The sequence below is a fragment of the Anas platyrhynchos genome, chromosome Z (assembly GCF_047663525.1).
Source record: "Anas platyrhynchos isolate ZD024472 breed Pekin duck chromosome Z, IASCAAS_PekinDuck_T2T, whole genome shotgun sequence".
In the NCBI taxonomy this organism is placed as follows: domain Eukaryota; kingdom Metazoa; phylum Chordata; class Aves; order Anseriformes; family Anatidae; genus Anas; species Anas platyrhynchos.
Window position 1 is genome coordinate 35,843,482 of NC_092621.1, and position 14,019 is coordinate 35,857,500.

Consider the following 14,019-nt stretch of genomic DNA (forward strand, 5'->3'; position numbering starts at 1 on the left):
TTATGGTCTAAAAATATTGTCTCATTCAGTGAATAGGACAAAGCAGTTGTAATGTGCAATTGCAAATTAAATACAGTGCTCGTGTATTTTTGTGTTTAGAGGACTTTCCAGATGGCAACTGTTTTGGTTTGTATAACCTTTTAATCAAAACAAACATAAAAAAAAAATCCAACCACAAAAACAAACAACAACAAAAGCATTAAGAAAACAACACCCCTAGCAAGTTTGGGTACATGTACGGAGGAGCAAGGTTTGATTTGATTCATTGCAATGTGGAGTAATGGACCTGTGAGCAAGTTCCCTTACATTTTGTAGTCCTTGAATTTAACATGAGCAAAGCAGCTGTGCTCTGACTGTGCGGCAGTTCTTGGATGGCTGCAAGGCTTAGCTCCCCCACAACCCCTCCTGTTTCGGATATGACTCAAAGCCTGATGAAGTCAACAGAAAGATTCCCATTGACCTTAATACACTTCATGGGCTGGCCATTAGAGAACACATAATACTGTGCAGTCTCAGGTGACAGACGCAGATAACTGCATTGATGTTTGCATACAAATTAAAGAGCAGCAATATAGCAGAGAGGTCTTTGCAATGGCTACTACCAACATTTCCAGCAGTATCTGAGGATTCAACATTATCACATTTTCTTCCCTTCCACAACAAAATGAAGATCTGATTGGAGAACCTGTGCAAAACTAACAAAGTCTCTGTTTTAATTGCAGTGCAAAACTGTGTCATTTTCTAGTATATGCTCACAGTCTGGGAGATAATACTGAAGTGCTTGGTTGGATGCCTATGTATAGGGTGTTGGGAAGTGCTAATATACCACTGTGTTTCCAGTCCTGTTGCTGTGTTTGTGAACAGAATTAAATTAGTACATGTGCAGTTGTACTTTCAGTTTGTAACATAAAGAGTCCTTGCTGCATCTCTACCATTATTATCTTTGAGGTGCGACTTTAAATGTCATTGAAAAAAGTAGGATTCAAATACTGTGAAGTAAGCATGCCTATAAGTATTCTCTTGTATTGTCTTATTGACAGACATTTTTAGCAGCTCTTTTGTTTTATAACATTAAGGTGTCTGACTGTGCTATTGTGGTACATTTAATTTCAATTTTTATGTAATTATTCAGATGATGTACTACTTAGTGAAGTGTTAACATATCAAGTAGTGGGACGAGTCTTAAGAAATAAAAAAAAATTCCCTGCTATCAGTGTTTTATTTTGAAAGTTCTTTTAAAATGGTTGCTTTGTCATTCTGAGATTTCTCAGAAAAACACATTAAAGTTGTTTTTTCTGCATTTTTTTTGTATAATAATTTTTGTCTGGACATCTCCAACAGTATTATAAAAATGTAACAATAATTTTAGTTGTTAATGATAATTGTAGGCGCAGAGAAGTCATGTCTATGTTGGAGGTCAGTGAGAAAATTATTTGAGGATATTAGGGATAAAATTAGTTGAGGGATAAACTTACATTTCGGTATCTGTACTTAACACTACTCTGGAATGTGATTGTGAATTAAACAGGATTAAGTAGAAAAAAAAATATACAAAAAATGAGTTGGCTGAAGTTTTGACATATGCTACAGCAAATATTCCAAGTTTTTAATGATGGTTTACAGTAACAGTTCTTCAGGTCTTCATTTCTGCCTTAATTTATAAGATCTATCTCAGTACAATAAAATTCTCAAGCAGAGTTATTTTACTAGATACAGCTTCTTATTGCACTACAACACAATTCCTATCATTATGTTTATAGAGCTTTAATTGTTATATTAGGTTATGCAGTACACACCAAACTCTCCTTATTTTGCATGTGATTATTGCAATATGCTGTATCTACAGTCAGAAGTGAATCTGTCACAAGACATACTTAATGGGTCCAAGAAGTAGATGCATTTCAGAAAAGGGAATTGCTTTACACATACAAGTTAGGATAATCTTTTATCTTTTCTTTTCATTGTTTTAGTTAAAAACAACAGCAACAAAAAGAAAACTTTACAGTCTTTACAGTCCACGTGTTCTAAATATTTCACATTTTGACACCTAACAGCTAAAGAGTTAACTGAATATTGATTAGAAAGTGTTGATGCAGTAATGAAAATCCATTTATTTTAGAGCAGTTAGAGCATTAGAAGGAAATTGAAAGACATTCCATTCTGAAACTTAACTGTTTTGTAGATATTTCACAAAAGTATGTGATAAATATTTTATATTTATCTTCTATTGTTTATAAGGCAATTGACAGAAAAATAAATGAAAATAGGAAGCTCGTTATCTACAGTAAAATTATTTGAACACAATTGTTTAACAGAGGTCATTGTTATTCTTTTCTTAATTTCTCTTTATTGCTTGCTTTGCACAGGAAGGAGTTACAGGAGCTGCAGAATCTTTACAGACAAAACATCACACATACAGCACAGCAGGCCGAGCTGATACAGCAGCTTCAGGCTCTTAATACTGATACACAAAAAGTATTGAAGGACCAAGAGGATGCGCACACAGCTGAAACAACATCGTACCAAAAAGTATGCCAGCCTCTTTATGATTACAGGGTTCATATACCTGCCTATCCAATATCAAGGAACAGAGTAATAAAAGCACTGTGTAGTGTTGTGTCCTTTGGATCTCTGGATTCTTGCTACCAAAATATGGTTGGCTGAGTAACACTGTTTTTTGGCCTAATTATATCCCAGAATATAAGCCTCTTGCTTATCTTGAATTAATGAGCCTTAAGGTTTACTTAAGGAGAGGTGTCTGAGGAAAAATAGAAGTGAATTTCTACACATACCAAACCTATATAACTTTGCGTTATGTATATTTTTCTTCTTCCTCTTCAGAGGTTTCATTTGATACATTTGTTGTTGGTAAATTAGGAGAAGAAATTCCTTTCATCTGTAAATCATGTCTTTGTGCGAATCTATACCAGTTTTACTAGTTTAAGGATTTGGTGTCTTTTCTTTTTTTTTTTTTCCCAAAATGCAAAATCTTTATGAATCAAAAATAATTTGAAAAAAATGTTACTGTGACAGCTTTTAATGTGGATAGGTAATTGAAAAAAAATCATAGCTATATTTAACATTTAATGAACAGACTTTACATTTTTGATGAATAAATGATGACCATGAAGAGCTGACACATGTATACTACCCAAAATTTCTTGTTTTGTGTGTGAAAAATGTGATTGGGATGTGTTTTTCAGTCTATAAGAAACACGGGAGATAGGTTTCTTTCCTTTTTAGAGACATTGAGACATTGAGAAGAAGACGTATACAACTTTCATGTACTTCCCACCAATTTTGGAACTGTTTTCCCTTTTTCATCTAACCTACAGTATGTAGTGCATGCTAAAATTCTGAAGATGGGCATAAGTCGAGGCAGCATCAGTACTGGAGTTCTAAAGGCACTTTTGGTTAATATTTTATAGCATTTTAGGCTCAGCACATTCTTGCGTAGTTAAATGTACAAAAGTACAGTGTAGAGCTAGATATATAATACTGCACTGGACTTCCAGTTTCTAGACATTGTCTTCTGTTCACTGTAATAGTAGCCCAACCAAATTACAAGTAGACTTCTGTCAGAGTTATTCTGCACATGTACAGGGCAGGAGGAGTTCTGTCAATCTGGGGCAAGACAAAGTAAATTATGGATTTATTTTTTTTAAGATACAGAATTTTAGGTATCAGATATTGCTATTTCTGTCTTTTTCATCCTCCAGTCAATGCTTCTGTGGCTGTTAAAATGGATCCTTTGAAGAGTCACTCAAAAAAAATTGACATAAGTGAAGATAATATAAACTCTCTTCATCAATGTTTATAGGGCTTAGAAGTGTTCTTCTGAGACTAGTTTTGCAATATATAAGGGAAAAAAAAACATTCGGATTTTCCTGAGACTGTTTTAAAACATGGAAAAAACTTTTTATAAAAAGTTAAATTTACCCTGCAAAATAGTGGTTTTGCCAGCATACTTTATTTCATTTGGGGAAGGAGTTTAACCTATACAATGAAAAATAATTTTGCTAGTATAAGTTACTTTTGTATTATGGAAAATTGATGGGTATGCTTGCAAAGCTGTTTGGACAAGCCTCGTCTAAATTAGGCGTGGTTCAAAATCCATGACTGCTTCAGAAAGCAGAGTTCTTGGTCTCTCTTAGCAGAACTTGAGTTCAGCTTACTTGGTGATACAACAAGAACAGAAATATTTTAGCTTTGCAGATAAGGCAAGGACTTCAACTCACTCGTGACCCTGAAATACACAATTTTGAAGGTGTAGATTTCAAATTATTTTTTTTTTCCAACATAGAGGAGTAAGGTTTGCATCCAGAAAAAGACAACCGAACTATTTTGACAATTGACTGTTCCGGAACTGATAAACTGTCTTTTAGCATTTCTCAAAACATCTAGGTGTTTTATACCTGGAAGAAATGCACTCTTTTTGTTTTTTTTTTTTTTTAAACTATGCATAAGAAAGGAAGTTTCTTAAGTCAAATAGATCCTCTAAAGCATTTGGTAAACCGAGGCAAGAGATCTTTGAGGGGAAAAGGAGGAGTTGTTCTTTTATAGGATATTCTATACTTCTGATCAGTAAACTGTATAAAATAACAAACCGTAATTGCTTCAAAGGAACATGTAGTTCCCAAATCATAAGTTACACAGTTCTGAAGCCACAGCAGGCCTTTGGAAAATTCAGCATCTATAAAAATAATACAAATACCTGTTTTTTCCTTGAATGAGAGAGGCAAACTATTGCAGACAAATGTGTGTTCTGTTTGTCTTCCATGCATTAATAATATGCTGGCTGTAACAGCTAGATAAGGACGTGTCAGCTATTCCATAGACATACTCACAGAGGAATATTTTCCAACTGCTCCAAATGGCATTGAGCCTATCAGTGTGTGCATCCTATGATATATTGTCCCTTACAGCAAGATCAATGACCTCTCTGTTAGTGGTCAGATAGGCAGTATATGCTATAGCTCAGGCAGTGTGGCTGGCTGACATACTCCAAGTTCATTTTAACAGACTACCATTTAGGAAGAACTGCTCTCTGCGCTGATGTTAATGTGTAGTATAAAACAGTAGACTGAGTAAAGAAAATACCTTTCTATTAATTCAGATCAGGGTTGTGAACTTGCACTGGATTATGTATGTGTAAATCCATTGTGGACCACAATTCTCTTCCAAGTCTAGCTACAGTGGGCAGCGTGCATATGCGAAGATCAGTAATCTGTTTTACCAAGTTGCAGTGAATTGACATACAGCTACCTTTTTTTAACACAAATTTTAAGGGTGTTGTGTTCTACAATAACGCTTCTATGTTAGAGCATTTCTGGAAACGAATTGATATCTATTTCATATTGCAGCTGTAGCTCTCATTCTCAAGGATAAGGAATATTTTTCTAAAATGTATAGCATCTGTTTTAGTGGTCCCAAATACTCCAGGGACTTCATTCCTGTGCTGGATTTAATGAGACTCAATAGATTTGTCCTCACCGACAATTTCAAGGTGGAGAGACTTCAATCAATACTAGGGATAATAAGACAAGAAGAGATTCTGAACTCCTTAGCTAGCTTATCACAGTTTTCTGAAATTTACAATTTAGGGCCTTTGTTTGTATAATGCAGTGCTTTCTCTTGATCTGATGTGGCCTTCAGGTTCTTTGTTAATCATACTGATTAAAATTCTCTTAGTGGAAGGCCCTTTTAGTGAAATGGAAATATCATTATTTGTCTTTAAATAGGAAATAATAATTGGTGTCCTGAAACAACAGATAGAGAATACTCTGGATAGTGGTACACTAGATGTGTGTGATGAAGAAAGGCATTGCTCAATAGTTGGATTCTTGGCATAATTAGAAAACAAAGTAAGATTTTTCAGTTATGAGGCACTGCAAAAATTTGCATCAAGTGCACCATAAAATAGATGAAAAATAGTGTAGCATTAGATGCATTTTCAGATGTTGTGGTTAATTTTGTGCCTGCTGCTGCCATTCCAAGTCTCATGGTGTTCATGTGTGGAGATAGTTTGCTTTCCTTCAAGTCTGAGAAAATGTAATCAGAATGTGAAGTTACTGGCTTTGCCGTCTTAAGGTTAAATTTCACCACTGACAGTCTTCTCTGAGACCACAAGAACAACAGTGAAGCATAGTTAAAAATCACGTATACCTGCTTATTTTAATGCATATTTTTAACATTGAATCCACAAAATAAAAACGTTTATAAATGTTAGCAATAACACAGGTTCTTCCTTAACTTGGAATAAAATACATGTGTTCTCTCACACAGGATAAGAACCGAAAGAAACTAGCTATCCAGTCAAGCCTACCAAAGTCCACATCATTAATAAGTGGATTGATGTTTTTGTAGTCCACTTTGTTGATGAAAGGTCTGAGGAACTCAGATCTTTAGTAAAGATTAACTTGCACTTTAGTTCAAGCTGCAACAATATTTTCTATTGTTGGAAGATGTGTTAATTAGGTTATTCTATTTATATCTTCTATATCAAATTCCACTACAGTTGGTCTCACGCTAGCAAGCAGATTTTGGGTTTAGATGTACCTGTAGGTTAAAAGTAAAGAAGTTGTGTGTAGACTGTGGCTCTCTCAGGGCGATGTTAAACTGTGCACTCACAGGTGATGACTTTTGTGTTTGAAAAATCCTGTGCTGAGATTCTTAGTGTGCTTTAGTTCCTCTGCTTATTTCTGTAGACTGTTACTTGTAGAATGCCTTTTTTTCTTCTTCTTTTTTTTTTTTTTAAATAAGTAAATAGTCTATAATTCTGTTTTCAAACCATTATTTTAATATTTCTGACAATGATACAGTATTTTTTTACATTATGTAAAATATAGATTGAAGACATTTTGTGAACTGGTGAGAAGAGTACAAGAAAAGATGTATGTCAAGAAAGGAAGAAAAAAGATTAAACTTAAGTATTTTTGTTAGTAATACCTACTATGATCTGATTTAGAATGATCAGATTTAAATGTTTCTGAATTGTATGTGTAATCAGATTGGTAATGGTTGTGTAGTCACAATGGTGGAGCTCCATCCCAGCCAGAGGCAGTACAGTGCAGTGAATGTGCAGTCTGTATTCTGGAGTGCCTCTTCAGTTTCATCCTAGAGCTTCTCCAGCTGATTTCTGTCCTTTTTCTTCTCAAATTCTCATAAGCAGTGTGATCTTGTAACACGAATTTCTGTGACAGTGTTATTAGTTCCCCTTATAGCCTTACGGTATCTCAATTTAGACTTTCTTTCCATTTTTTTTTTACTGTATATCTAGTGTTACTGTATGTTTGCATTCATATTTGCTCTGGTCTCTGCAGTGATGCACAGTTTTTTAGGGGTGAACACTTAGACAAGCATTTAATACAGCTTAAATTTTATATATAGTTCTAGTGTTTTTTTATTGATTTGTATCATTGACTATGGTTGCATTTTAATGGGTGGCACTAGTCTACACTAGTGTTTTAGATCCTCGCAGGGGTACACTTTTGAAGGAGATCTCTCAGCTGATCCCACTTTCTGTGCTTTTGTTGATATCATAGAAAAGTCCATGAAAGCATTAACTAAATTCCATTTGGATTAAACAAAACTGCAAAATGTGTTCCAGCTGTTAATTGGCTTCAGTATGCAGGACCACTCTAAATCTAGTTTAAAATAAATCCTGCACACTTATGTAATGCAAGTGTTGGTTATTTGTGTCAACTGTTTCACTTTTTTTTTTTCCAGTTGCACTCTGATTCTGACTAATATACAGTCTAATAGATAACGTAGGCTAATTACCTACTTTTATTAGCTTTTATTGGTATTCCTCATCCTTTCTTGGCCTTAATTTTGCCTTCACACATATTTAACATATGCCAGTGCTTTACTTCATCCCACCATTACCAGACTGAAATATTTTTATCAATTGTTGGTCAGGCTCTAGAGTCCTGCATTTTGGTTATCCTGGAAGTTCTAGCTTTGGTCTGCCATTTTTAGATGATTGACTGGCACTAAACACACCTATTCTTGTAACTGAGTTTTGTGTTTTAAGTAACTCTTCAAATATCCATCAAAAACTGTTTTCTGGTAAAATCAGTTAAATCAGTATAGGAAATTTTGAGGGAAGCTGAGAAATAAGTGATACTTTTATTTTTATACTTCGGCTAAGTTACTCTTCCTTCCTGTCTGATAAATAAAGCTCTTGTGTCATACAGACTAAATGTATTGCAGTGTACTGGCTTCAGATACTTTTAATCTTTCTTTATTTGCTTTTAAGTACCTTTACATATAACAGTCTATGTTGCTTGTCAAAGAAAGGACAGCTTTAAGGCATTATAAAGAGATACTGAAAGTACAGTCTGTGCAACAGTTTTTGCAGAACAAAGTCTTGTGTCACTGGTGGATGTTTTCCTTTTTCTATCTAACAAATTTCACAATATGTATATGGAGTGTATATGTGTAAAGAATTATTTAAAATCTTTTCATTTTTCTTTCTGTCCTGTAAACATAAATATATTGTTTCTCTCATATTGACAATTAAATTATTTCCTGGTCAAATCTCACATCTCACTAATGTCCATGCAGGATATAACCACTTACTTATGTATAGTCAAGAATTCACACCTCTTTTCTGTGAAGATTGATAGTTCTGAGATAAATAACTTATAATATTTTTTGTCTTTCTTCTGTGTTTTCTACTCAGTATTTTTTCTCTGTAGTTCTCTGATCTCCATATTATATCTTTTATCTCTACACCTGATCTTTTGTGTCTTTATTAATGGTAGATCTATTTTGCCATGTCGTTCAGTTTCATATGTTCTGGATTGTGCTTACAGCAGTGTGACTAAATGTGGTATTTCTTCTAAACCAAGTGAAAGATGAGCAGAAAATACCAGCATAATCCCATATAAATTTAAAGCATGTATGCAATTCAGAAAACAGTTTTCATGTCAATAAATGAAAAGATACAGAGCCAAAATGAAATCTGGATGTTCTAGTTATCTCTAGACAGTAGATAAAATTATTTCTTTTCATACAGATAATTTTAATTTTGAAATTTCCTGAAGTTAAATATTCTTTTTTTAATATCAGTCCTAAAAACTAGCACATTGATGTTTGGGGAAAAAAATAAACATATAAAACAGTGAAAAGATGAATTCTATGAATTTCTTTCTTGCACACTAGCTTTTAGCTAGTTTTATACTTCAAATATATGTGTTTTGTAATTGTTTTCAAGCTAGAAGGGTTGGAAAAGTTTATGCAAGTAAAAAAGACATGCTATTTGTCTTGTCCTGACAAATGCTTACTACTAAAAATACCCATTAGCTACATTAGAGGAGGTGGCTGCCAGCTAAAAAATAGGCATCATATTTTTGATGTTCTCCATTCATCTTACTAGGATGCTACCTTTCAGATACTATAATTATGACCACTTAAGTGCTGCTAGTCATAAAACCAACAAATTGTCATACTGGTATGATCTAGCTAATGAGCTTATAGCTGGAAGTAACCGTGCCTTGATGTTCCATTCATTTGGCAGGACATAGCTAAAAATTCATATTTTGGTAAATTAACTGTTTATGTGCTGTGAAATACTTGATGATTTCCATAAGCAATTGGCTTATCTTGAACTTGAATTTTCAAAGATGATATAAGCTCTCTTAATTATTTAAGAAAGATTCAGTAGGCAAAGAAATTTCAATGTAAAAGTTTCATTTTTAAGACTCAAGAGTCAAAGTATCAATATATCTGGACATAGAATTAATTTAACTTAGGCAACATAATTTCTAATCTGCTTTGGGAGTAGAAAAGAAGTAATTACCTTGTCCTGTGTGGACTTTGAAATCCTTGAGTGTAGAAAATGATAGAAAGACAGAAAGGAAGGGTATTTATTGTTTGCAGATCTCCTGCAAAGTGATAGGTAGACAGGTTCCAAACCAAAAAGTTGTGATTCTTTTTCTAAAGGCTATAAATACTAAGCAAGGTAAACGGATGAAGTAGAGAAAGAAGCATATCATTTAAGTGAATTTAAGTAAAGCTGCCAAGACAGTAAAGAGTAACTTTTAAAATTTAAAATGTCTATCAAATAAACATTATCAAGATTCTGAATTTCTAATTTTCATACTTAATTAGTTTCTTTTGGGAGGAATGGCAGTAATGGGCCTTCCAAAGAAAACTGTCAGCTGCAGAAGTACATGCCTTGCACAGATTATTTCATGGTAGAATAAATAGCAGAGTAAAAGTTGTTCATTTGGAGAAACAAGGGTAATCAAAGGAATGTTTGGACTGCAGTGTTTGAGTAGTAAAGCTATAGAGTCAAGTATTTCCTTCAGAATGTGAACTGTTGTTTGTTGAGCTACAGGTTTATTTTTCAAGCTGACTTGTATTTTTTTTAATAAAAAATTCATTTTGTATTAAAAGTTCTGAGATCTTTATAATATAGAGGTAAAAGTGATGGAATAGCTGTTCCCTTATTCTTGCAGAATATGTTATTCTTCTCAGCTATATGGCACATGCTGCTAGTTATCACTTAGGTGGAGTTCTAGAAATTATTAGTGGATATGTAATCTCTTATAAAATAATTGCAGAATACAGATAATATTCTGCTTCCAATGAGAGAGTAGTTGAACAGTCATGGAGAAGACCATCTAATATGATCTTTGGATTTTATAACTAATGTCCAAAAAATTCCCAGGGATAATTATTTAATCAACTATTTTACACTTAAACAAATTGCAGGAGGCACTAGTGGATTCACTGTATTGCTACCCAAGCTCAATTTAAAATGTTAGTTAAAAAAAGAATTAAGTTATTCTATACCAGAAATGGATGGTGTTTTGTATTCTTAATCCTTTAATGCCACTGCCTGTAAAGATGCTTTTTTTTTTTTTCAGTAGTCAGGAAGTGATATTTTCTTTTTTCTTTTTTTTTTTTTTTTCTCTCTATATTTTATAGTTTAATATAACCTATTCAAAAATGATTTTTAGGTGTTCATTTATGTGCATAAATGCCATAAAAAAGCAGTTGAAACATAACATTCTGATATAAGTTGTGCATGTCTAGAAACATTTGTTTCAAACCTAGTTTCAGGGTTTGTCACAATCACTGTTTTCCAACATGCAGAATACGCTAGGATTCAGGAGGACAAGAAATGTGAAATAATTGTCAAAAGTGAGGGTGATCTTTGCAGCTGAGTTGCTTAAGTTATAGTTCCTCTTGTCCTGTATTTATATGTCTGCCTTCATTAATGCTATTTTTATTTTTTTTTCTCTTTCCCCCTCTCATAGCTTTATAATGAATTGACTTTATGTTTTGAAACTGTTAAAACAAGTGAAATTCAACTGCAGCAAAACTGTGCCTCTCTTCAGGAGCAGTTATTTGGAAAAGATCAGAAGATTTGTCAGTTACAGCAACAACTTCAGCAGGCTCATGATGCTTTAAATGTATTATACCAGGATTCTTCTCATGAATTACAGGTGAGACAATTTTTAGAATACTACAAGTTGTTTCTTCTTGTTTTAAATTAATCTTCTGGGCAAGGCTGTTTTAGAGGAAAGTGGAGAATTTTTTTGTTTTAATGAAAAAATGTGCAATTGTGCTGCTGCAGTAGTGTGACAGTCTGCTGTTGCTAATAGAGGGTACTTTGCAATTAATTTGTATCTCTCCTTGAAAATAAACTGAGTAATAGTGTCAGTATTCATCCAGACTTTATTTATGTGCTCTAACAAAGCTAAAAAAAAGACATCAAAAATAAAACCAAAATGATTTTGTTTCTGAAAAGAAATGTGAATTTTTTGCATTTTCTTTGTGGAAATGAAATATATTGGTCTTGTTTTGTTCTGTTTTTCCTGAACATGAAACTAAACTTTAGATCATAAATCTAAAGAAAGTATTATGGTGGAAAGACAGACTTGTCTAAAAATTGCTAAGCTTTCATGTACCATTTGGAACTATTATAATAAATCCTTCACTTCCACTAACAGGCTTCCTACTTCCCAAACGTGCAGGTCTTATGTGTATACCCCCGACATTTTCCAAAGGCCAATTTATGACTTAAACTGAATTTAAAAAGAAATAATGTCACCAGCAGGACTAGGGAAATGATTGTCCCATTGTATGCAGCCCTGATGAGACCACACCTTGAGTCCTGTATTCAGTTTTGATCCCCGCTGTAAGGATATCAAGTTGCTGGAATTCATTCAGAGAAGAACAAACCTTGTGAAGGGGTTAGAAAGCAAGTGTTATGAGGAGCAACTCAGGAAACTGGGGTTGTTTAGTCTGGAGGAGGCTGATTTGTAACTAAAATAAAAAAAATATTTTAGAAAGATTTGCATAAGAAACAATTAAATACATAAACAAGATATTTCAAGACAGATTCTATCCAGTGTTACCGTGAAAAAATTCTGTGACTTACTAGTCTTTTAACGTCTGTATTTTAGTGATTTCAGTTTATTAAGTTTACACCACACAGTCTTTAAAATACTAATTTGGATTGGTATGGATTTATGAATGGTAAAAAATTGCATGGAGAGAGTAACTCCCATTTCTTTCAGTTGTTTAGAGTTGTTTGTGTGTTGAGTTGTTTAGATTTTATCCAACATACTTTGTATTGCAATATGAATGTTTAAAGTCCACGAGAGGCTTAGTTTTCTATTTCATGTTACTAATGCAGTATATCTTGTTCTAAGTGTGGTGCTGTAAATTTTGTTTTATGGATTAGGAACATTTCAGTTACCAAAGCTAATTCCTTACAAAATGCTTTTAATGTTACCCTTGTTTGGGCTTTCCTGTTAAGAAAATTTACCCAATGAATTTAGTTGGGTAACAAGTTTCTTAGTCTTGCACGCCCTATGAGTCAAAGCTTGCCACAACATATCTTTCAGTTTTTAGAAATATTTGGTTAATTATGCATTCATTTAAGTTGATCACAAAAATCTCGGAATATACAAGTGTTTGCTTACAAGTAGGCAACATAGGGCCAGCAGGTCAAGAGAGGTGGTTCTTCTCCTTTGCTCTGCGTTGATGAGGCCACATCTTGAGTACTACGTCCAGTTCTGGGTCCCCCAGTATGTGTCCAGTATGGACATACAGGACAGAGTCCCAGAGGCCACCAAGGTGATCAAGGGTCTGGAGCACCTCTCCTATGAGGAGAGCTGAGAAAATCGGTATGTTGGCCTGGCAAAGAGGAAGCTTAGGGGAATCTTAGGAATGTGTATAAATACCTGAAGAGAGAGCGCAAAGAAAATGGAGCTATGCTATTTTAGTGGTGCCCAGTGACAGGACAAGAGACAGTGAGCACAAACTGGAACATCGGAGGTTCCAACTAAACATCAGGAAGCACTTTACTGTACAGCTGAGGGAGCACTGCCACTGCCACTGGTTGCCCAGAGGGGCTGTGGAGTCTTCTTCCTTGGGGATCTTCAAAAGCCCACGTGACGGTGGTGGTCCTGGGAAGCCTGCTCAGGGTTTCCCTTCTTGAGCAAGAAAGACAGCTGAAGACTGTAACCTGTAAAGTTAAATTTGGTCCATGCTTAAATATGTTCGTAATAGAAAAGTACAGTTACTTTTGGTGTTTTCACTAGAGAGATAAATATCATTTAAACTTTAAGATGTGTAATTTTCAGCAGTTGCGATGTCATTTTAATCTTGGTTATATTTTAGTAGGAAATTTAATACAGTAGCTTACAGCAAAGCACTTTTTTTTTTTTAAAGATAGCATAAGATTCTCCATCAAAGAAGTAATAGTTATTTATTAGATTCCAAATATTTTTTTCATACCAATGTCTTATGAAACCACACTCAAAATGTCTTCTATATGTTGTTTTAAACAAAGTGGAAGGCAGAAAATATAGGTCTTAATTGAAATAGTATTATTACTTTCTAAAAAAGAACCTTTGTATTTGAACTGCTCAATTTTGGGGTAATATAGAGGCATACAAGGGTGTTTTTACTCTGTGGTTCAAGCCACCCTTGTCCTCAGAAAAGCTGTTTGGAGTTACAACTGTCTAATAAAGTCTGTAAAGTCATTGTTGCTAC

General features: G+C 34.0%; 1 protein-coding gene across 8 annotated transcripts in view; it reads left to right on the forward strand.

Annotated features, from left to right (window-relative positions):
- Nucleotides 1-14,019, forward strand: part of CNTLN (centlein) — a 201,307-nt gene that overhangs the window by 67,421 nt on the left and 119,867 nt on the right. For all 8 annotated transcript variants that reach the window (XM_038171270.2, XM_038171266.2, XM_038171267.2 and 5 more), the window contains 2 exons: nucleotides 2,367-2,529; nucleotides 11,271-11,459. In XM_038171270.2, coding sequence (XP_038027198.2) covers nucleotides 2,367-2,529; nucleotides 11,271-11,459 — 352 coding nt within the window. The remainder of the gene's footprint in view (nucleotides 1-2,366; nucleotides 2,530-11,270; nucleotides 11,460-14,019) is intronic.